Here is a 21,830-nt window from a genome sequence, read left to right on the forward strand (position 1 = left end):
GTAGAGAGGCTGTTCAGTGCTCCCAGTCCCAGTCCCATCTATAGCAGAGAGGCTGTTCAGTGCTCCCAGTCCCAGTGCTATATAGAGAGGCTGTTCAGTGCTCCCAGTCCCAGTCCCAGCTATAGTAGAGAGGCTGTTCAGTGCTCCCAGTCCCAGTCCCAGCTATAGTAGAGAGGCTGTTCAGTGCTCCCAGTCCCAGCTATAGTCCCAGAGAGGGCTGTTCAGTGCTCCCAGTCCCAGTCCCAGCTATAGTAGAGAGGCTGTTCAGTGCTCCCAGTCCCATCTATAGCAGAGAGGCTGTTCAGTCCCATCTATAGTAGAGAGGCTGTTCAGTGCTCCCAGTCCCAGTCCCAGTCTATAGTAGAGAGGCTGTTCAGTGCTCCCAGTCCCAGTCCCAGTGCTCCCAGTCCCAGCTAGAGAGGCTGTTCAGTGCTCCCAGTCCCAGCTATAGTAGAGAGTGCTGTTCAGTGCTCCCAGTCCCAGCTATAGTAGAGTGCTCCCAGTCCCAGCTGTTCAGTGCTCCCAGTCCCAGCTATAGTAGAGAGGCTGTTCAGTGCTCCCAGTCCCATCTATAGCAGAGAGGCTGTTCAGTGCTCCCAGTCCCATCTATAGTAGAGAGGCTGTCCAGTGCTCCCAGTCCCAGTCCCAGCTATAGCAGAGAGGCTGTTCAGTGCTCCCAGTCCCAGCTATAGTAGAGAGGCTGTTCAGTGCTCCCAGTCCCAGCTATAGTAGAGGGGCTGTACAGTGCTCCCAGTCCCAGCTATAGTAGAGAGGCTGTTCAGTGCTCCCAGTCCCAGCTATAGTAGAGAGGCTGTTCAGTGCTCCCAGTCCCAGTCTATAGTAGAGAGGCTGTTCAGTGCTCCCAGTCCCATCTATAGCAGAGAGGCTGTTCAGTGCTCCCAGTCCCAGTCTATAGTCCCAGAGAGGCTGTTCAGTGCTCCCAGTCCCAGCTATAGTAGAGGGGCTGTTCAGTGCTCCCAGTCCCAGCTATAGCTATAGTCAGAGAGAGGCTGTTCAGTGCTCCCAGTCCCATCTATAGCAGAGAGGCTGTTCAGTGCTCCCCCAGTCCCAGTCTCCCATAGCAGAGAGGCTGTTCAGTGCTCCCAGTCCCAGTCCCAGTCTCCCAGTCCCAGCTATAGCAGAGAGGCTGTTCAGTGCTCCCAGTCAGTGCTCCCAGTCCCATCTATAGTCTGTTCAGTGCTCCCAGTCCCATCTATAGTAGAGAGGCTGTTCAGTGCTCCCAGTCCCATCTATAGTAGAGGGCTGTTCAGTGCTCCCAGTCCCAGTCTATAGTAGAGAGGCTGTTCAGTGCTCCCAGTCCCAGTCCCATCTATAGTAGAGAGGCTGTTCAGTGCTCCCAGTCCCAGTCTATAGTAGAGAGGCTGTTCAGTGCTCCCAGTCCCAGTCCCATCTATAGTAGAGAGGCTGTTCAGTGCTCCCAGTCCCAGTCCCATATAGTAGAGAGGCTGTTCAGTGCTCCCAGTCCCAGCTATAGTAGAGAGGCTGTTCAGTGCTCCCAGTCCCATCTATAGTTCAGTGCTCCCAGTCCCAGCTATAGTAGAGAGGCTGTTCAGTGCTCCCAGTCCCATCTATAGTAGAGAGGCTGTTCAGTGCTCCCAGTCCCAGCTCTATAGAGAGGCTGTTCAGTGCTCCCAGTCCCAGCTATAGTAGAGGCTGTTCAGTGCTCCCAGTCCCAGTCCCAGCTATAGTAGAGAGTCTGTTCAGTGCTCCCAGTCCCAGCTATAGCAGAGAGGCTGTTCTGTGCTCCCAGTCCCAGCTATAGTAGAGAGGCTGTTCAGTGCTCCCCCATCTAGTCCCAGCTATAGTAGAGAGTGCTGTTCAGTGCTCCCAGTCCCAGCTATAGTAGAGAGGCTGTTCTGTGCTCCCAGTCCCAGCTATAGTCCCATCTATAGTAGAGAGGCTGTTCAGTGCTCCCAGTCCCATCTATAGCAGAGAGGCTGTTCAGTGCTCCCAGTCCCATCTATATAGCAGAGAGGCTGTTCAGTGCTCCCAGTCCCATCTATAGCAGAGAGGCTGTTCAGTGCTCCCAGTCCCATCTATAGTAGAGAGGCTGTTCAGTGCTCCCAGTCCCATCTATAGCAGAGAGGCTGTTCAGTGCTCCCAGTCCCAGTCCCATATAGCAGAGAGGCTGTTCAGTGCTCCCAGTCCCAGTCTATAGTAGAGAGGCTGTTCAGTGCTCCCAGTCCCAGTCTATAGTAGAGAGGCTGTTCAGTGCTCCCAGTCCCATCTATAGTAGAGAGGCTGTTCAGTGCTCCCAGTCCCAGCTATAGTAGAGAGGCTGTTCAGTGCTCTCCCAGTCCCATCTATAGCAGAGAGGCTGTTCAGTGCTCCCAGTCCCATCTATAGTAGAGAGGCTGTTCAGTGCTCCCAGTCCCATCTATAGTAGAGGCTGTTCAGTGCTCCCAGTCCCAGCTATAGTAGAGAGGCTGTTCAGTGCTCCCAGTCCCATCTATAGTAGAGAGGCTGTTCAGTGCTCCCAGTCCCATCTATAGTAGAGAGGCTGTTCAGTGCTCCCAGTCCCATCTATAGCAGAGAGGCTGTTCAGTGCTCCCAGTCCCATCTATAGTAGAGAGGCTGTTCAGTGCTCCCAGTCCCATCTATAGCAGAGAGGCTGTTCAGTGCTCCCAGTCCCAGTCCCAGCTATAGTAGAGAGGCTGTTCAGTGCTCCCAGTCCCAGCTATAGTAGAGGGGCTGTTCAGTGCTCCCAGTCCCAGCTATAGCAGAGAGGCTGTTCAGTGCTCCCAGTCCCAGTCCCAGCTATAGCAGAGAGGCTGTTCAGTGCTCCCAGTCCCAGTCCCAGCTATAGCAGAGAGGCTGTTCAGTGCTCCCAGTCCCATCTATAGTAGAGAGGCTGTTCAGTGCTCCCAGTCCCATCTATAGTAGAGAGGCTGTTCAGTGCTCCCAGTCCCAGCTATAGTAGAGAGGCTGTTCAGTGCTCCCAGTCCCAGCTATAGTAGAGAGGCTGTTCAGTGCTCCCAGTCCCATCTATAGTAGAGAGGCTGTTCAGTGCTCCCAGTCCCATCTATAGTAGAGAGGCTGTCCAGTGCTCCCAGTCCCAGTCCCATCCCATATAGTAGAGAGGCTGTTCAGTGCTCCCAGTCCCATCTATAGTAGAGAGGCTGTTCAGTGCTCCCAGTCCCAGTCCCATCTATAGTAGAGAGGCTGTTCAGTGCTCCCAGTCCCATCTATAGTAGAGAGGCTGTTCAGTGCTCCCAGTCCCAGCTATAGTAGAGAGGCTGTTCAGTGCTCCCAGTCCCATCTATAGTAGAGAGGCTGTTCAGTGCTCCCAGTCCCATCTATAGTAGAGAGGCTGTTCAGTGCTCCCAGTCCCAGCTATAGTAGAGAGGCTGTTCAGTGCTCCCAGTCCCAGTCCCATCTATAGTAGAGAGGCTGTTCAGTGCTCCCAGTCCCAGTCCCATCTATAGTAGAGAGGCTGTTCAGTGCTCCCAGTCCCAGTCCCATCTATAGTAGAGAGGCTGTTCAGTGCTCCCAGTCCCATCTATAGCAGAGAGGCTGTTCAGTGCTCCCAGTCCCAGCTATAGCAGAGAGGCTGTTCAGTGCTCCCAGTCCCAGCTATAGCAGAGAGGCTGTTCAGTGCTCCCAGTCCCATCTATAGTAGAGGCTGTTCAGTGCTCCCAGTCCCATCTATAGTAGAGAGGCTGTTCAGTGCTCCCAGTCCCAGTCCCAGCTATAGCAGAGAGGCTGTTCAGTGCTCCCAGTCCCATCTATAGTAGAGAGGCTGTTCAGTGCTCCCAGTCCCATCTATAGTAGAGAGTCTGTTCAGTGCTCCCAGTCCCATCTATAGTAGAGAGGCTGTTCAGTGCTCCCAGTCCCATCTATAGCAGAGAGGCTGTTCAGTGCTCCCAGTCCCAGCTATAGCAGAGAGGCTGTTCAGTGCTCCCAGTCCCATCTATAGCAGAGAGGCTGTTCAGTGCTCCCAGTCCCAGCTATAGTAGAGAGGCTGTTCAGTGCTCCCAGTCCCATCTATAGTAGAGAGGCTGTTCAGTGCTCCCAGTCCCATCTATAGTAGAGAGGCTGTTCAGTGCTCCCAGTCCCAGCTATAGTAGAGAGGCTGTTCAGTGCTCCCAGTCCCAGCTATAGTAGAGAGGCTGTTCAGTGCTCCCAGTCCCATCTATAGTAGAGAGGCTGTTCAGTGCTCCCAGTCCCAGCTATAGTAGAGAGGCTGTTCAGTGCTCCCAGTCCCATCTATAGTAGAGAGGCTGTCCAGTGCTCCCAGTCCCAGTCCCATCTATAGTAGAGAGGCTGTTCAGTGCTCCCAGTCCCATCTATAGTAGAGAGGCTGTTCAGAGCTCCCAGTCCCAGTCCCATCTATAGTAGAGAGGCTGTCCAGTGCTCCCAGTCCCATCTATAGTAGAGAGGCTGTTCAGTGCTCCCAGTCCCAGCTATAGCAGAGAGGCTGTTCAGTGCTCCCAGTCCCATCTATAGTAGAGGGCTGTTCAGTGCTCCCAGTCCCATCTATAGTAGAGAGGCTGTTCAGTGCTCCCAGTCCCAGCTATAGTAGAGAGGCTGTTCAGTGCTCCCAGTCCCAGTCCCATCTATAGTAGAGAGGCTGTTCAGTGCTCCCAGTCCCAGTCCCATCTATAGTAGAGAGGCTGTTCAGTGCTCCCAGTCCCAGTCCCATCTATAGTAGAGAGGCTGTTCAGAGCTCCCAGTCCCAGCTATAGTAGAGAGGCTGTTCAGAGCTCCCAGTCCCAGTATAGCCTGTTCAGAGCTCCCAGTCCCAGCTATAGCAGAGAGGCTGTTCAGTGCTCCCAGTCCCATCTATAGTAGAGGCTGTTCAGTGCTCCCAGTCCCATCTATAGTAGAGAGGCTGTTCAGTGCTCCCAGTCCCAGTCTATAGTAGCAGAGGCTGTTCAGTGCTCCCAGTCCCATCTATAGTAGAGAGGCTGTTCAGTGCTCCCAGTCCCATCTATAGTAGAGATTCTGTTCAGTGCTCCCAGTCCCATCTATAGTAGAGAGGCTGTTCCTCCCAGTCCCATCTATAGTAGAGAGGCTGTTCAGTGCTCCCAGTCCCATCTATAGTAGAGAGGCTGTTCAGTGCTCCCAGTCCCATCTATAGTAGAGAGGCTGTTCAGTGCTCCCAGTCCCATCTATAGCAGAGAGGCTGTTCAGTGCTCCCAGTCCCATCTATAGTAGAGAGGCTGTTCAGTGCTCCCAGTCCCATCTATAGCAGAGAGGCTGTTCTGTGCTCCCAGTCCCATCTATAGCAGAGAGGCTGTTCAGTGCTCCCAGTCCCATCTATAGCAGAGAGGCTGTTCAGTGCTCCCAGTCCCATATAGTAGAGAGGCTGTTCAGTGCTCCCAGTCCCATCTATAGTAGAGGGCTGTTCAGTGCTCCCAGTCCCAGCTATAGTAGAGAGGCTGTTCAGTGCTCCCAGTCCCAGCTATAGTAGAGAGGCTGTTCAGTGCTCCCAGTCCCAGTCTATAGTAGAGAGGCTGTTCAGTGCTCCCAGTCCCATCTATAGTAGAGAGGCTGTTCAGTGCTCCCAGTCCCAGCTATAGTAGAGGGGCTGTTCAGTGCTCCCAGTCCCAGTCCCATCTATAGCAGAGAGGCTGTTCAGTGCTCCCAGTCCCATCTATAGCAGAGAGGCTGTTCAGTGCTCCCAGTCCCATCTATAGTAGAGGCTGTTCAGTGCTCCCAGTCCCAGCTATAGTAGAGAGGCTGTTCAGTGCTCCCAGTCCCAGTCCCATCTATAGTAGAGGCTGTTCAGTGCTCCCAGTCCCATTATAGTAGAGAGGCTGTTCAGTGCTCCCAGTCCCATCTATAGCAGAGAGGCTGTTCAGTGCTCCCAGTCCCATCTATAGTAGAGAGGCTGTTCAGTGCTCCCAGTCCCATCTATAGTAGAGAGGCTGTTCAGTGCTCCCAGTCCCAGCTATAGTAGAGGGCTGTTCAGTGCTCCCAGTCCCATCTATAGTAGAGAGGCTGTTCAGTGCTCCCAGTCCCAGTCCCATCTATAGTAGAGAGGCTGTTCAGTGCTCCCAGTCCCATCTATAGCAGAGAGGCTGTTCAGTGCTCCCAGTCCCAGCTATAGTAGAGAGGCTGTTCAGTGCTCCCAGTCCCATCTATAGTAGAGAGGCTGTTCAGTGCTCCCAGTCCCAGCTATAGTAGAGAGGCTGTTCAGTGCTCCCAGTCCCAGCTATAGTAGAGAGGCTGTTCAGTGCTCCCAGTCCCATCTATAGTAGAGAGGCTGTTCAGTGCTCCCAGTCCCATCTATAGTAGAGAGGCTGTCCAGTGCTCCCAGTCCCAGTCCCATCTATAGTAGAGAGGCTGTTCAGTGCTCCCAGTCCCATCTATAGTAGAGAGGCTGTTCAGTCCCAGTCCCAGTCCCATCTATAGTAGAGAGGCTGTCCAGTGCTCTCAGTCCCATCTATAGTAGAGAGGCTGTTCAGTGCTCCCAGTCCCAGCTATAGTAGAGAGGCTGTTCAGTGCTCCCAGTCCCATCTATAGTAGAGAGGCTGTCCAGTGCTCCCAGTCCCAGTCCCATCTATAGTAGAGAGGCTGTTCAGTGCTCCCAGTCCCATCTATAGTAGAGAGGCTGTTCAGAGCTCCCAGTCCCAGTCCCATCTATAGTAGAGAGGCTGTCCAGTGCTCCCAGTCCCATCTATAGTAGAGAGGCTGTTCAGTGCTCCCAGTCCCAGCTATAGCAAGAGGCTGTTCAGTGCTCCCAGTCCCATCTATAGTAGAGAGGCTGTTCAGTGCTCCCAGTCCCATCTATAGTAGAGAGGCTGTTCAGTGCTCCCAGTCCCAGCTATAGTAGAGAGGCTGTTCAGTGCTCCCAGTCCCAGTCCCATCTATAGTAGAGAGGCTGTTCAGTGCTCCCAGTCCCAGTCCCATCTATAGTAGAGAGGCTGTTCAGTGCTCCCAGTCCCAGTCCCATCTATAGTAGAGAGGCTGTTCAGTGCTCCCAGTCCCATCTATAGCAGAGAGGCTGTTCAGAGCTCCCAGTCCCAGCTATAGCAGAGAGGCTGTTCAGAGCTCCCAGTCCCAGCTATAGCAGAGAGGCTGTTCAGTGCTCCCAGTCCCATCTATAGTAGAGGCTGTTCAGTGCTCCCAGTCCCATCTATAGTAGAGAGGCTGTTCAGTGCTCCCAGTCCCAGTCCCAGCTATAGCAGAGAGGCTGTTCAGTGCTCCCAGTCCCATCTATAGTAGAGAGGCTGTTCAGTGCTCCCAGTCCCATCTATAGTAGAGATTCTGTTCAGTGCTCCCAGTCCCATCTATAGTAGAGAGGCTGTCCAGTGCTCCCAGTCCCAGTCCCATCTATAGTAGAGAGGCTGTTCAGTGCTCCCAGTCCCATCTATAGTAGAGAGGCTGTTCAGTGCTCCCAGTCCCAGTCCCATCTATAGTAGAGAGGCTGTTCAGTGCTCCCAGTCCCATCTATAGTAGAGGCTGTTCAGTGCTCCCAGTCCCAGTCCCATCTATAGCAGAGAGGCTGTTCAGTGCTCCCAGTCCCATCTATAGTAGAGGCTGTTCAGTGCTCCCAGTCCCATCTATAGTAGAGAGGCTGTTCAGTGCTCCCAGTCCCAGTCCCAGCTATAGCAGAGAGGCTGTTCAGTGCTCCCAGTCCCATCTATAGTAGAGATTCTGTTCAGTGCTCCCAGTCCCATCTATAGTAGAGAGGCTGTTCAGTGCTCCCAGTCCCAGTCCCATCTATAGTAGAGATTCTGTTCAGTGCTCCCAGTCCCATCTATAGCAGAGAGGCTGTTCAGTGCTCCCAGTCCCATCTATAGTAGAGAGGCTGTTCAGTGCTCCCAGTCCCATCTATAGCAGAGAGGCTGTTCTGTGCTCCCAGTCCCAGCTATAGCAGAGAGGCTGTTCAGTGCTCCCAGTCCCAGCTATAGCAGAGAGGCTGTTCTGTGCTCCCAGTCCCAGCTATAGCAGAGAGGCTGTTCAGTGCTCCCAGTCCCATCTATAGCAGAGAGGCTGTTCAGTGCTCCCAGTTCCAGCTATAGTAGAGAGGCTGTTCAGAGCTCCCAGTCCCATCTATAGTAGAGAGGCTGTTCAGTGCTCCCAGTCCCAGCTATAGCAGAGAGGCTGTTCAGAGCTCCCAGTCCCAGCTATAGTAGAGAGGCTGTTCAGTGCTCCCAGTCCCAGCTATAGTAGAGAGGCTGTTCAGTGCTCCCAGTCCCATCTATAGTAGAGAGGCTGTTCAGTGCTCCCAGTCCCAGCTATAGTAGAGGGGCTGTTCAGTGCTCCCAGTCCCAGTCCCATCTATAGCAGAGAGGCTGTTCAGTGCTCCCAGTCCCATCTATAGCAGAGAGGCTGTTCAGTGCTCCCAGTCCCATCTATAGTAGAGAGGCTGTTCAGTGCTCCCAGTCCCAGCTATAGTAGAGAGGCTGTTCAGTGCTCCCAGTCCCAGTCCCATCTATAGTAGAGGCTGTTCAGTGCTCCCAGTCCCATTTATAGTAGAGAGGCTGTTCAGTGCTCCCAGTCCCATCTATAGCAGAGAGGCTGTTCAGTGCTCCCAGTCCCATCTATAGTAGAGAGGCTGTTCAGTGCTCCCAGTCCCATTTATAGTAGAGAGGCTGTTCAGTGCTCCCAGTCCCAGCTATAGTAGAGAGGCTGTTCAGTGCTCCCAGTCCCATCTATAGTAGAGAGGCTGTTCAGTGCTCCCAGTCCCAGTCCCATCTATAGTAGAGAGGCTGTTCAGTGCTCCCAGTCCCAGCTATAGTAGAGAGGTGCTGTTCAGAGCTCCCAGTCCCATCTATAGTAGAGAGGCTGTTCAGTGCTCCCAGTCCCAGCTATAGTAGAGAGGCTGTTCAGTGCTCCCAGTCCCATCTATAGTAGAGAGACTGTTCAGTGCTCCCAGTCCCATCTATAGTAGAGAGGCTGTACAATGCTCCCAGTCCCAGTCCCATTTATAGTAGAGAGGCTGTTCAGTGCTCCCAGTCCCATCTATAGCAGAGAGACTGTTCAGAGCTCCCAGTCCCAGCTATCTGAAGAATGCTGTGTGGTTTTGATGTGTCTGACATATCTATAAAATGAAGTGTTGTTCTGATGTGTCTGACATATCTACAGAATGCTGTGTTGTTCTGATGTGTCTGACATATCTATAAAATGCTGTGTTGTTTTGATGTGTTGTCATCTTATATACAAGGAAAAAGCTAATTGTGTCCCATTCATTTAAATTGCTGCGGCTCATATCTAACGGATCACTGCTTTAACCTGTTAGTTTAGATAAGACAGTTTTAGTTGACAGAATTTGAATGGATGCAAACAACAGGATGCGGAAAGCATGAATGATTCTGATTGGTCCTTGTCTCTACTTCAGCCCTTCCAACCGCTCTGTCTAGTCTATCACATGATTATGTTCCGTTTCCAATCTCTGCATTATTACAATGGAAGGCTTACATAACTCATTTTAATATTAATGACGCTTTTTGCAGCTGTCCTTTTTAGTGCCTGGACTTCAATGGCAATGTCAGTTGAAACATAGTGGTCCAGATACTACTGCTTACGCGGTACAGTATATCATTAGTGCACAAGATATTTACCTTGTTGTCGATACCACTTCAGTTATAACTTTATCAAATGTTTACATTCTGTATAACATATTTCTCTAAAATGATAAACATGTCTCCTATATTCACAGATGGCGTCGGTCGAAACGCTCAGCTCAGCAGCGTCCCTCCCTGCCCGGTCTCTTTCTGTCTCCAGCGGGACAGGCTATACAGACACGCCTGGTGCCCACATGGATGATGTATGTTGCGCAGTTTAAAGTGAAGGGTGTGTGGAGACAAATGAATTCGGTTCAGTCAGTCGTCCTGATGAGCCCTTCCGATAAAGTTTAGCAACAGACGCAGCATGGCACTAGTTCAAACTTGTAAAAGAAAGTGATGTTTATTTCGATGGCCGAGGGAGAAATTACTTGTAGTATTGGTCACCATCTTCAATTTGTTCCATTCCACTTGATTTTATTACGAGTAGAATAGCAGCCTACACGATAAATAACTTGTAATAGTGGTAGTAACTTTCGGGATGTCACCGTGATACAGTCTACACTGCTCAATGGGGAGAGTTTGCGCTGCAAGCCGATATCACAACATTTTCATTTTATTTAACAAGGAAAGTCTGTAAAGAACAAATTATTATTTACAATGACGGCCGACCCCGGCCAAACCTGGACGACGCTGGGCCAATTGTGCGCCGCTCTATGGGACTCCTAATCACGGCCGGATGTGATACAACATGGGCCACATCAGTCATCGCTCCTGCTGGAGGTGGAAGTAGATAGATATAGTGTAGCCAATATCAGGCCAGGGTGAAAGCTAAAGCACATTCATTGTAGTGGTTTTCGCCGAAAATGTACAACTATGACATTAATGTCGGTCTAAACAGACATTTATGTCTAAATAAATAAACAACACTATTACTCCGGTAGAACGGAATGATTCTGAACATTCCCACGTCCCAACTTCGACAGACACGTTTCAAATGATCACTGACATTTCTAGACAAAAACATAAATCCGCTAACTGAGAATCAGGATGACTGACTGAACCGAATCCGTTTGTCTCCACTCGACTCTCAACTGCGCTCCAAACGTCATCAATTTAGGCACCCGGCGTACGCGTATAACCTCTCCCGTCGCGGGCTGAACCACCTGATTTTCTGAATGAAACCGTAGCTCGCCTCGCGCTATAAATAGAACGGACGGGGCTTGACGTCACCATGGAAGCCGCATCACGTCGTTTTGTTCCGTGCTGTTGTGGCTGCAGATTATTTTTTTTCCCGAAGCGCTTTCGGATGGGGACGGACGGAGTACTTCTGAAGGCAGCCCGAACAATCAAGCTAGATACATAGTAGTGGTTAATGTTACATTGGGAGAAAAGGATTAACGTTCAACAAGCTGGGGCGTGATACCAGTTACGAAATGATCTTGCAGTATTTGCCTAGCTAGCGGCGAGCGATTCTTATTTGTACAGGAGCCATCGAGCTACCTGCAATTATTGAATCGCACTCTGAACTCCTGCCTTTAGTTTTGGTTGACCAGATCACACTCACTCAGCCCTAGAGAACGGTAGGTGCTTCTGTTATGACAACTTGGCCAACTGGAACGAAGACTAGGGTGTCGTCCTCTCTGTCAATCCATTACAGAGCTGTGCCTGGCACTTACATGGTAGTTGAGTCGAGAGGCACTTTAACTCATTTTAATGTGGATACAAATTATATCATGCAAGGACAATATTCTTGTTACATTATTTGATTGATTTCATTATTTGAGTCCCAAGTTAGTGTCAATTTAGAGTAAACTACAGCAGTCGGGTTGTGAAACACATTGTGGAGGTTTTAAAGACTGCACCTAAATGACATCAGAGTGGTTATGCCAAGCAGCAGACTCCCATCAACTATCTTCAGAAATTAGTTAATTATTTAATTTTAATTATTTAATTTTAATTATAAAAACATGTATGTAGCTAATTAGATTCTTTTATTAGTCACATGCACAGGGTCACAAATGTAATTGCAGGGTACAGTGAAATTCTTAAGTTCTGACATGTTACACTCAGGACCATTTTGGGGAATATCTCGTGTCATCAAACCTCTGACATGTTGTTACACTCCGTGCCCTCCTCTTACAGAGTAGTATCACTGGTGCTGACTAGACCCATTTCCTCCTCTTACAGAGTAGTATCACTGGTGCTGACTAGACCCATTTCCTCCTCTTACAGAGTAGCATCACTGGTGCTGACTAGACCCATTTCCTCCTCTTACAGAGTAGCATCACTGGTGCTGACTAGACCCGTTTCCTCCTCTTACAGAGTAGCATCACTGGTGCTGACTAGACCCGTTTCCTCCTCTTACAGAGTAGCATCACTGGTGCTGACTAGACCCATTTCCTCCTCTTACAGAGTAGCATCACTGGTGCTGACTAGACCCGTTTCCTCCTCTTACAGAGTAGCATCACTGGTGCTGACTAGACCCGTTTCCTCCTCTTACAGAGTAGCATCACTGGTGCTGACTAGACCACTGGTTTCCTCCTCTTACAGAGTAGCATCACTGGTGCTGACTAGACCCGTTTCCTCCTCTTACAGAGTAGCATCACTGGTGCTGACTAGACCCGTCCTCCTCTTACAGAGTAGCATCACTGGTGCTGACTAGACCCGTTTCCTCCTCTTACAGAGTAGCATCACTGGTGCTGACTAGGCCCGTTTCCTCCTCTTACAGAGTAGCATCACTGGTGCTGACTAGGCCCGTTTCCTCCTCTTACAGAGTAGCATCACTGGTGCTGACTAGACCCGTTTCCTCCTCTTACAGAGTAGCATCACTGGTGCTGACTAGGCCCGTTTCCTCCTCTTTCAGAGTAGCATCACTGGTGCTGACTTGGCCCGTTTCCTCCTCTTACAGAGTAGCATCACTGGTGCTGACTAGGCCCGTTTCTCCTCTTACAGAGTAGCATCACTGGTGCTGACTAGAGTTTCCTCCTCTTACAGAGTAGCATCACTGGTGCTGACTAGACCCGTTTCCTCCTCTTACAGAGTAGCATCACTGGTGCTGACTAGGCCCGTTTCCTCCTCTTACAGAGTAGCATCACTGGTGCTGACTAGACCCGTTTCCTCCTCTTACAGAGTAGCATCACTGGTGCTGACTAGGCCCGTTTCCTCCTCTTACAGAGTAGCATCACTGGTGCTGACTAGACCCGTTTCCTCCTCTTACAGAGTAGCATCACTGGTGCTGACTAGACCCGTTTCCTCCTCTTACAGAGTAGCATCACTGGTGCTGACTAGACCCGAGACCTTTCCTCTTCTTTCAGAGTAGCATCACTGGTGCTGACTAGACCCGTTTCCTCCTCTTTCAGAGTAGCATCACTGGTGCTGACTAGACCCGTTTCCTCCTCTTACAGAGTAGCATCACTGGTGCCTCCGTTTCCTCCTCTTACAGAGTAGCATCACTGGTGCTGACTAGCATCACTTACAGAGTAGCATCACTGGTGCTGACTAGACCCGTTTCCTCCTCTTACAGAGTAGCATCACTGGTGCTGACTAGACCCGTTTCCTCCTCTTTCAGAGTAGCATCACTGGTGCTGACTAGACCCGTTTCCTCCTCTTTCAGAGTAGCATCACTGGTGCTGACTAGACCCGTTTCCTCCTCTTTCAGAGTAGCATCACTGGTGCTGACTAGACCCGTTTTCCTCCTCTTACAGAGTAGCATCACTGGTGCTGACTAGGCCCGTTTCCTCCTCTTTCAGAGTAGATCACTGGTGCTGACTAGACCCGTTTTCCTCCTCTTACAGAGTAGCATCACTGGTGCTGACTAGACCCGTTTTCCTCTTACCTGTCGTAGCATCACTGGTGCTGACTGCGTTTGGCCTTCTTACAGAGACCTGCATCACTGGTGCTGACCTGTAGACCCCATCCTCCCGAGACCTGTCGGCTGGCCCCTCTTTGCCCGAGACCTGTCGGCTGGCCCCTCTTTGCCCGAGACCTGTCGGCTGGCCCCTCTTTGCCCGAGACCTGTCGGCTGGCCCCTCTTTGCCCGAGACCTGTCGGCTGGCCCCTCTTTGCCCGAGACCTGTCGGCTGGCCCCTCTTTGCCCGAGACCTGTCGGCTGGCCCCTCTTTGCCCGAGACCTGTCGGCTGGCCCCTCTTTGCCCGAGACCTGTCGGCTGGCCCCTCTTTGCCCGAGACCTGTCGGCTGGCCCCTCTTCTGACCTCAGACAATACTAAACAACAAGTGTAAATTCAACAGTAGTGTAACGGCTGAATCAAACACAAAGCTTGGTTGGTCCATAGTCCCTACTCTGTTGAAGAGCTAAACTGATTTGTTTTGGATGCAGGGCTGCGGATTAGAGCCAGTTTCCTCCTCCTCCCTCTCTTCCCTGACCTCAATGTGTTCTGCAGCAGTGTGGTTCTAGAGCAGCAGAGAGACAGATTAGTGGACCTCAGTGTTAACACTATCCTGTTGCCATGTCATCAGTATAATCATAAGAATGTGAATAGCTGCTTATTAGAACGTGTTTCAGGGTTGTTTTGAATGAACTGAGTGAAAATGAAGTCTTAATTTAAACGTGTACCAACATTCCGTTGTTCATCTGCGTTGTTTAGGCGATCTACTACCTGACGTTGCACCATCCCTATCTAATGTGATTGAGCCTATTTCCTCTTCTGTCACACAGGGCCTTGAACAGTAGTATGGACTACGAGAGACCCAATGTTGAGACCATTAAGTGTGTTGTGGTGGGGGACAACGCCGTAGGGAAGACACGGCTGATCTGTGCTCGGGCCTGCAACACCACTCTGAACCAGTACCAACTACTGGCCACACACGTCCCTACGGTCTGGGCTATAGACCAGTACAGAGTCTGTCAAGAGGTACAAACCTAACCCTGATCCCTAACCCCAACACATGTCCCTACGGTCTGGGCTATAGACCAGTACAGTGTGTCAAATCAAATCAAATTCTATTTGTCACATACACATGGTTAGCAGATGTTAATGCGAGTGTAGCAAAATGCTTGTGCTTCCAGTTCCGACAATGCAGTAATAACCAACAAGTAATCTAACTAACAATTCCAAAACTAATATCTTATACACAGTGTAAGGGGATAAAGAATATGTACATAAAGATATGAATGAGTGATGGCGCAGAGCAGCATAGGCAAGATACAGTAGATGGTATCGAGTACAGTATATACATATGAGATGAGTATGTAAACAAAGTGGCATAGTTAAAGTGGCTAGTGATACATGTATTACATAAGGATGCAGTCGATGATATAGAGTACAGTATATACGTATACATATGAGATGAATAATGTAGGGTAAGTAAACATTATATTAGGTAGCATTGTTTAAAGTGGCTAGTGATATATTTTACATCATTTCCCATCAATTCCCATTATTAAAGTGGCTGGAGTTGAGTCAGTGTGTTGGCAGCAGCCACTTAATGTTAGTGGTTGCTGTTTAACAGTCTGATGGTCTTGAGATAGAAGCTGTTTTTCGGTCTCTCGGTCCCAGCTTTGATGCACCTGTACTGACCTCGCCTTCTGGATGATAGCGGAGGTACCATACCTAACCCTGACCCCTAACCCCAACACACATCCCTACGGTCTGGGCTATAGACCAATACAGAATCTGTCACTACCGGTCTCTCTACACTGCAGCTGAAACGGCCCTACCTGTCGTCAAACGGCCCTACCTGTCGTCAAACGGCCCTACCTGTCGTCAAACGGCCCTACCTGTCGTCAAACGGCCCTACCTGTCGTCAAACGGCCTTGTAAGAAAGCCAGTCCCTTTAAGAACTCAGCGATGATGTCACAGCTATCACGAGCTGGCATAGTGTTTAGTTCATTACCAAGTGCAGCTCGTTACCTACTGCTGTGAACACAAATCTGACCAATTTATTCATCACTGCGTGATTACCAGAACTGTAATTAAGGTATATGTTTTACTGATGAAAGATGTCAATAGTTGAAGAATATTTCTGTCATGATTACAGCATTATATATCTTGTTTTTATGCTAGCTATCTAACGTTATTAGCTACATTTTTGCTTATAATTGTTAGCTGGTTAGTCTGATGTTGCTAGCTACTTGTATTTTTGTTTCACTCATTGGATTATTTTAACAGATGGAGACTGTATCTTGTTATTGCTAAATGAATGTGCCTTATCTTAGTATTGATGCCATTGTATTCATGTTTATTATTTCCAGACCACATGGATAAATGACAATTAGACCCAACCAAATCATGAGAAAACAAAAAGATAATTACTTGACACATTGGAAAGAATTAACAAAAAAACAGAGCAAACTAGAATGCTATTTGGCCCTACACAGAGGGTACACAGCGGCAGAATACCTGACCACTGTGACTGACCCAAAATTAAGGAAAGCTTTGACTATGTACAGACTCAGTGAGCATAGCCTTGCTATTGAGAAAGGCCGCCATAGGCAGACATGGCTCTCAAGAGAAGACAGGCTATGTGCTCACTGCCCACAAAATGAGGTGGAAACTGAGCTGCACTTCCTAACCTCCTGCCCAATGTATGACCATATTAGAGAGACATATTTCCCTCAGATTACACAGATCCACAAAGAATTCGAAAACAAATCCAATTTTGAAAAACTCCCATATCTACTGGGTGAAATTCCACAGTGTGCCATCAGAGCAGCAAGATTTGTGACCTGTTGCCACGAGAAAAGGGCAACCAGTGAAGAACACGCACCATTGTAAATACAACCCATATCTATGCTTATTTATTTTATCTTGTGTCCTTTACCATTTGTACATTGTAAAAACACTGTGTATATATATATATATATGACATTTGTAATGTCTTTATTGTTTTGAAACTTCTGTATGTGTGATGTCTACTGTTAATATATAAAGTGAAATAAACAATAAAAATTATCTACCTTACTTGCTTTGGCAATGTTAACACGTTACCCATGCCAATAAAGCCCCTTGAATTGAATTGAATTAAATGGACAGTTAATTGGATAATCACAGCTGAGTGACATGGCACAGATCTGCAAACATTGTTAATCTCCAATCAACATTATAGAACCCTAAACTGAGTAACTGCCTCTCTAACAGGAGTACAATCTCCATAACTTCACGACTCAATCAGTGTATAAATTAAAGGCATCACCCTCTAATTCAAGACCTACTTGATCACTCACCCCGCCTGTCATCACTCACACCCCGCCAGTCATCACTCACCCCCACCTGCATTCTATGTACAGTATTTTAAATGAATCTTGTTTAAAAATCTGTATGTTTTCTAATATGTGTCTCTGTGTGACCCGCTTTAGGTGTTGGAGCGCTCCAGGGATGTGGTGGATGAGGTCAGTGTGTCTCTCAGGCTGTGGGACACCTTTGGCGATCATCATAAAGACAGACGCTTCGCATACGGAAGGTAAGTCTGACACCTGGGTCTGGGAGGCTGGGGCTGGGACTGAGGCTGGGACTGAGGCTGGGACTGAGGCTGGGACTGAGGCTGGGGCTGGGGCTGAGACTGGGACTGGGGCTGGGATGCTGGGGCTGGGAGTGAGGCTGAGGCTGAGACTGAGGCAGGGACTGAGGCAGGGACTGAGGCTGGGACTGAGGCTGGGACTGAGGCTGGGACTGGGGCTGAGGAGTATTTTTCTGGAATGGCTAAGGATGGGTACGGGTGGATTGAGTACGGGTGGATTGGGTACGGGTGGATTGGGTACGGGTGGATTGGGTACGGATGGCTTCACTAGCAAGTCAGCATGCTAGCATGGATGGGTTGGGTAGGGTTGGGATGGGTAAGGATGGGATGGGTAAGGATGGGATGGGATGGGTAGGGTTGGGATGGGTAAGGATGGGATGGGTAAGGATGGGATGGGTAAGGATGGGATGGGTAAGGATGGGATGGGTAAGGATGGGATGGGTAAGGATGGGATGGGTAAGGATGGGATGGGTACGGATGGGATGGGTAGGGATGGGTAGGGTTGGGATGGGTAAGGATGGGTAAGGATGGATGGATGGATGGGTAGGGATGGGTAAGGATGGGTAAGGATGGGATGGCTAAGGATGGATGGGATGGGTATGGGATGGGTAAGGATGGATGGATGGGATGGGATGGGATGGGTAAGGATGGATGGATGGATGGATGGGTAGGGATGGGTAAGGATGGGTAAGGATGGGATGGCTAAGGATGGATGGGATGGGTACGGATGGGATGGGTACGGATGGGATGGGATGGGTAAGGATGGATGGATGGATGGATGGGTAGGGATGGGTTGGGATGGATGGGATGGGTAAGGATGGATGGATGGGTAGGGATGGGTAAGGATGGGATGGGTAAGGATGGATGGATGGGATGGGTAAGGATGGGATGGGTAAGGATGGATGGATGGGTACGGATGGGATGGGTACGGATGGGATGGGTTGGGTAGGGGTACGGATGGGTAAGGATGGGATGGGATGGGTAAGGCTGGGATGGGTAAGGATGGATGGGATGGGTAAGGATGGGTAAGGATGGATGGGATGGGTAAGGATGGATGGATGGGATGGGTAAGGATGGGATGGATGGGATGGGGTACGGATGGGATAGGTAAGGATGGGGATGGGATGGGTAAGGATGGGATGGGTACGGATGGATGGATGGGTATGGATGGATGGATGGGTAAGGATGGGATGGGTACGGATGGGTAAGGATGGGGATGGGTGGGTAAGGATGGATGGATGGGATGGGTACGGATGGGTACGGATGGGATGGGTACGGATGGGATGGGTACGGATGGGGATGGGATGGGTACGGATGGGATGGGTACGGATGGGATGGGTACGGATGGGATGGGTACGGATGGGATGGGTAAGGATGGGGATGGGTGGGTAAGGATGGATGGGATGGGTACGGATGGGATGGGTAAGGATGGATGGATGGGTACGGATGGGATGGGTACGGATGGGTAAGGATAGGGATGGGTGGGTAAGGCTGGGATGGGTAAGGATGGATGGGATGGGTAAGGATGGGTAAGGATGGATGGGATGGGTAAGGATGGATGGATGGGATGGGTAAGGATGGATGGATGGGATGGGTAAGGATGGATGGATGGGATGGGTAAGGATGGATGGATGGGATGGGTAAGGATGGGATGGGTAAGGATGGATGGATGGGATGGGTACGGATGGGTACGGATGGGATGGGTAAGGATGGGGATGGGATGGGTAAGGATGGGATGGGTACGGATGGATGGATGGGTCCGGATGGATGGATGGGTAAGGATGGGATGGGTACGGATGGGTAAGGATGGGGATGGGTGGGTAAGGATGGATGGGATGGGTAAGGATGGATGGATGGGATGGGTACGGATGGGGGATGGGATGGGTACGGATGGGGATGGGTGGGTAAGGATGGGATGGGTACGGATGGGATGGGTACGGATGGGATGGGTACGGATGGGATGGGTAAGGATGGGGATGGGTGGGTAAGGATGGATGGATGGGTAGGGATTGGATGGGTAAGGATGGATGGATGGGTACGGATGGGATGGGTAAGGATAGGGATGGATGGGTAGGGATGGGTGGGTAAGGATGGATGGATGGGTACGGATGGGATGGGTAAGGATGGGGATGGGATGGGTAAGGATGGGGATGGGATGGGTAAGGATGGATGGGTGGGTAAGGATGGATGGATGGGTAAGGATGGATGGATGGGTAAGGATGGGATGGGTAAGGATGGATGGATGGGTAAGGATCGGATGGGTACGGATGGGATGGGTACGGATGGGGTGGGTACGGATGGGGTGGGTACGGATGGGGTGGGTGGGTAAGGATGGATGGGTACGGATGGGATGGGTAAGGATGGATGGGTACGGATGGGATGGGTAAGGATGGATGGGTACGGATGGGATGGGTAAGGATGGGGTGGGTAAGGATGGATGGTGTCACGCCCTGGTCTATATTTATTATGTTTATCTTCATTTATTGGGCCAGGCCAGAGTGTGACATGGGTTTATTTGTGGTGTGTTTCGTCTTACGGTTGTGTGGGGTGTATAATTAGTCTATGGCTGCCTGAGGTGGTTCTCAATCAGAGTCAGGTGATTATCGTTGTCTCTGATTGGGAACCATATTTAGGTAGCCATATTCTTTGTGTGTTTCGTGGGTGATTGTCCTTAGTGTCTTTGTTCATGTCGCTATGTTAGTTTACACTAGTATAGGCTGTTTCGGTTTTCGTTACGTTCATTACGTTCTTTGTTTTGTATTGATTCGTGTTTACGTTTGTTGATTAAACATGGATCGCAATCTACACGCTGCATTTTGGTCCGACTCTCCTTCGCCTACAGAAAACCGTTACAGAATCACCCACCACAAACGGACCAAGCAACGTGTCAACAGGCAGGAGCCACAGGAAAAACAGCGTAAAAAGGACTTTTGGACTTGGGAGGAAATCCTCGACGGGAGAGGACCCTGGGCTAAACCAGGAGAATATCGCCGCCCCAAAGAAGAACTGGAGGCGGCGAGAGCTGAGAGGCTTTGGTATGAGGAGAAGCAACAGCAGCAGCAGGAGCAACAATATCGGGACTACACTACTTGGGAGGAAATAGACATTTGGGCGGTCGACCCAGGGAGAGTGCCGGAGCCCGCCTGGGATTCACTGGAGCAGTGCGAAGAGGGTTATAGGAGAATGGAGATGGCGAAGCAAGCACGGCGGCGCGGAAGAAAGCCCGAGAGTCGGCCCCCAAAAATTTCTTGGGGGGCTCACTGGGAGTATGGCTACGCCAGGTAGGAGACCTGCGCAAACTTCCTGTGCTTACCGGGGGTCTAAAGAGACCGGGCAGGCACCGTGTTATGCTGTGGAGCGCACGGTGTCTCCAGTGCGGGTGCATAGCCCGGTGCGGTATATACCAGCTCCTCGTATTGGCCGGGCTAGAGTGGGCATCGAGCCAGGTAAAGTTGGGCAGGCTCGGTGCTCAAGAGCTCCAGTGCGCCTGCACGGTCCGGTCTACCCAGTACCACCTCCACACCCCAGCCCTCCGGTGGCAGCTCCCCGCACCAGGCTTCCTGTGCGTGTCCTCGGCCCAGTACCACCAGTGCCAGCACCACGCATCAGACCTACTGTGCGCCTCGCCTCTCCTGCGCTGCTGGAGTCTCCCGCCTGTTTAGCGCAGCCCGAGCTATCAGTCTGCATGGAGCAGCCAGAGCTTTCAGTCTGCATGGAGCAGCCAGAGCTGTCAGTCTACATGGAGCAGCCAGAGCTGTCAGTTTGCATGGAGCAGCCGGAGCTGCCAGTCTGCATGGAGCAGCCAGAGCCGCCAGTCAGCATGGAGCAGCCAGATCCGCCAGTCAGCCAGACTCTTCCAGATCCGCCAGTCAGCCAGACTCTTCCAGATCCGCCAGTCAGCCAGACGCTTCCAGATCCGCCAGTCAGCCAGACTCTTCCAGATCCGCCAGTCAGCCAGTCAGCCAGACTCTTCCAGATCCGCCAGTCAGCCAGACTCTTCCAGATCCGCCAGTCAGCCAGACTCTTCCAGATCCGCCAGTCTGCCAGACTCTTCCAGATCCGCCAGTCTGCCAGACTCTTCCAGATCCGCCAGTCAGCCTGACTCTTCCAGATCCGCCAGTCAGCCTGACTCTTCCAGATCTGCCAGTCAACCTGACTCTTCCAGATCAGCCAGACTCTTCCAGATCCGCCAGTCAGCCAGACTCTTCCAGATCCGCCAGTCAACCAGGATCTGCCGGAGCCAACTACCTGTTAGCTTCCTCTCAGTGCTGGGCTTCCTCTCAGTGCTGGGCTTCCCCTCAGTGCTGAGCTGCCCCTTTGTCCCGAGCTGCCCCTTTGTCCCGAGCTGCCCCTTTGTCCCGAGCTGCCCCTTTGTCCCGAGCTGCCCCTTTGTCCCGAGCTGCCCCTCTGTCCCGAGCTGACCCTCAGTCCAGTGGGGTTCTGGGTGAGGACTACTAGGCCATGGTCGGCGGCGAAGGTGGACTGTCCTAGGACGCGAGGAGGGGGGACAAAGATATTTATAGAGTGGGTTCCACGTCCCGCGCCGGAGCCGCCACCATGGACAGACGCCCACCCGGACCCTCCCTATTGTTTTGATGTGTACGGGATGGGTACGGATGGGATGTGTAAGGATGGGTAAGGATGGGGATGGGTGGGGTGGGAAGGGGATGGATGGGATGGGTGAGGATTGGGTAAGGATGGATGGGATGGGTAAGGATGGATGGATGGATGGGTAGGATGGATGGGTAAGGATGGGTAGGGGTGGGAGGATGGGATGGGATGGGTAAGGATGGGATGGGTGAGGATGGGATGGGTGAGGATGGGATGGGTGAGGATGGGATGGGTAAGGATGGGATGGGTAAGGATGGATGGGT

General features: G+C 51.0%; 1 protein-coding gene across 1 annotated transcript in view; it reads left to right on the forward strand.

The window, feature by feature from the left end:
- Positions 1-10,647: 10,647 nt before the first annotated feature.
- LOC135511556 (rho-related BTB domain-containing protein 1-like) overlaps positions 10,648-21,830 on the forward strand; it is a 53,281-nt gene continuing 42,098 nt past the window's right edge. Inside the window, 3 exon segments of the mRNA XM_064933040.1 lie at positions 10,648-11,059; positions 14,156-14,351; positions 16,796-16,899. Of these exon segments, the coding sequence (XP_064789112.1) occupies positions 14,172-14,351; positions 16,796-16,899 (284 nt within the window). The 5' untranslated portion in view covers positions 10,648-11,059; positions 14,156-14,171.

This window comes from Oncorhynchus masou, chromosome 24, assembly GCF_036934945.1.
Source record: "Oncorhynchus masou masou isolate Uvic2021 chromosome 24, UVic_Omas_1.1, whole genome shotgun sequence".
NCBI classification, from domain to species: domain Eukaryota; kingdom Metazoa; phylum Chordata; class Actinopteri; order Salmoniformes; family Salmonidae; genus Oncorhynchus; species Oncorhynchus masou.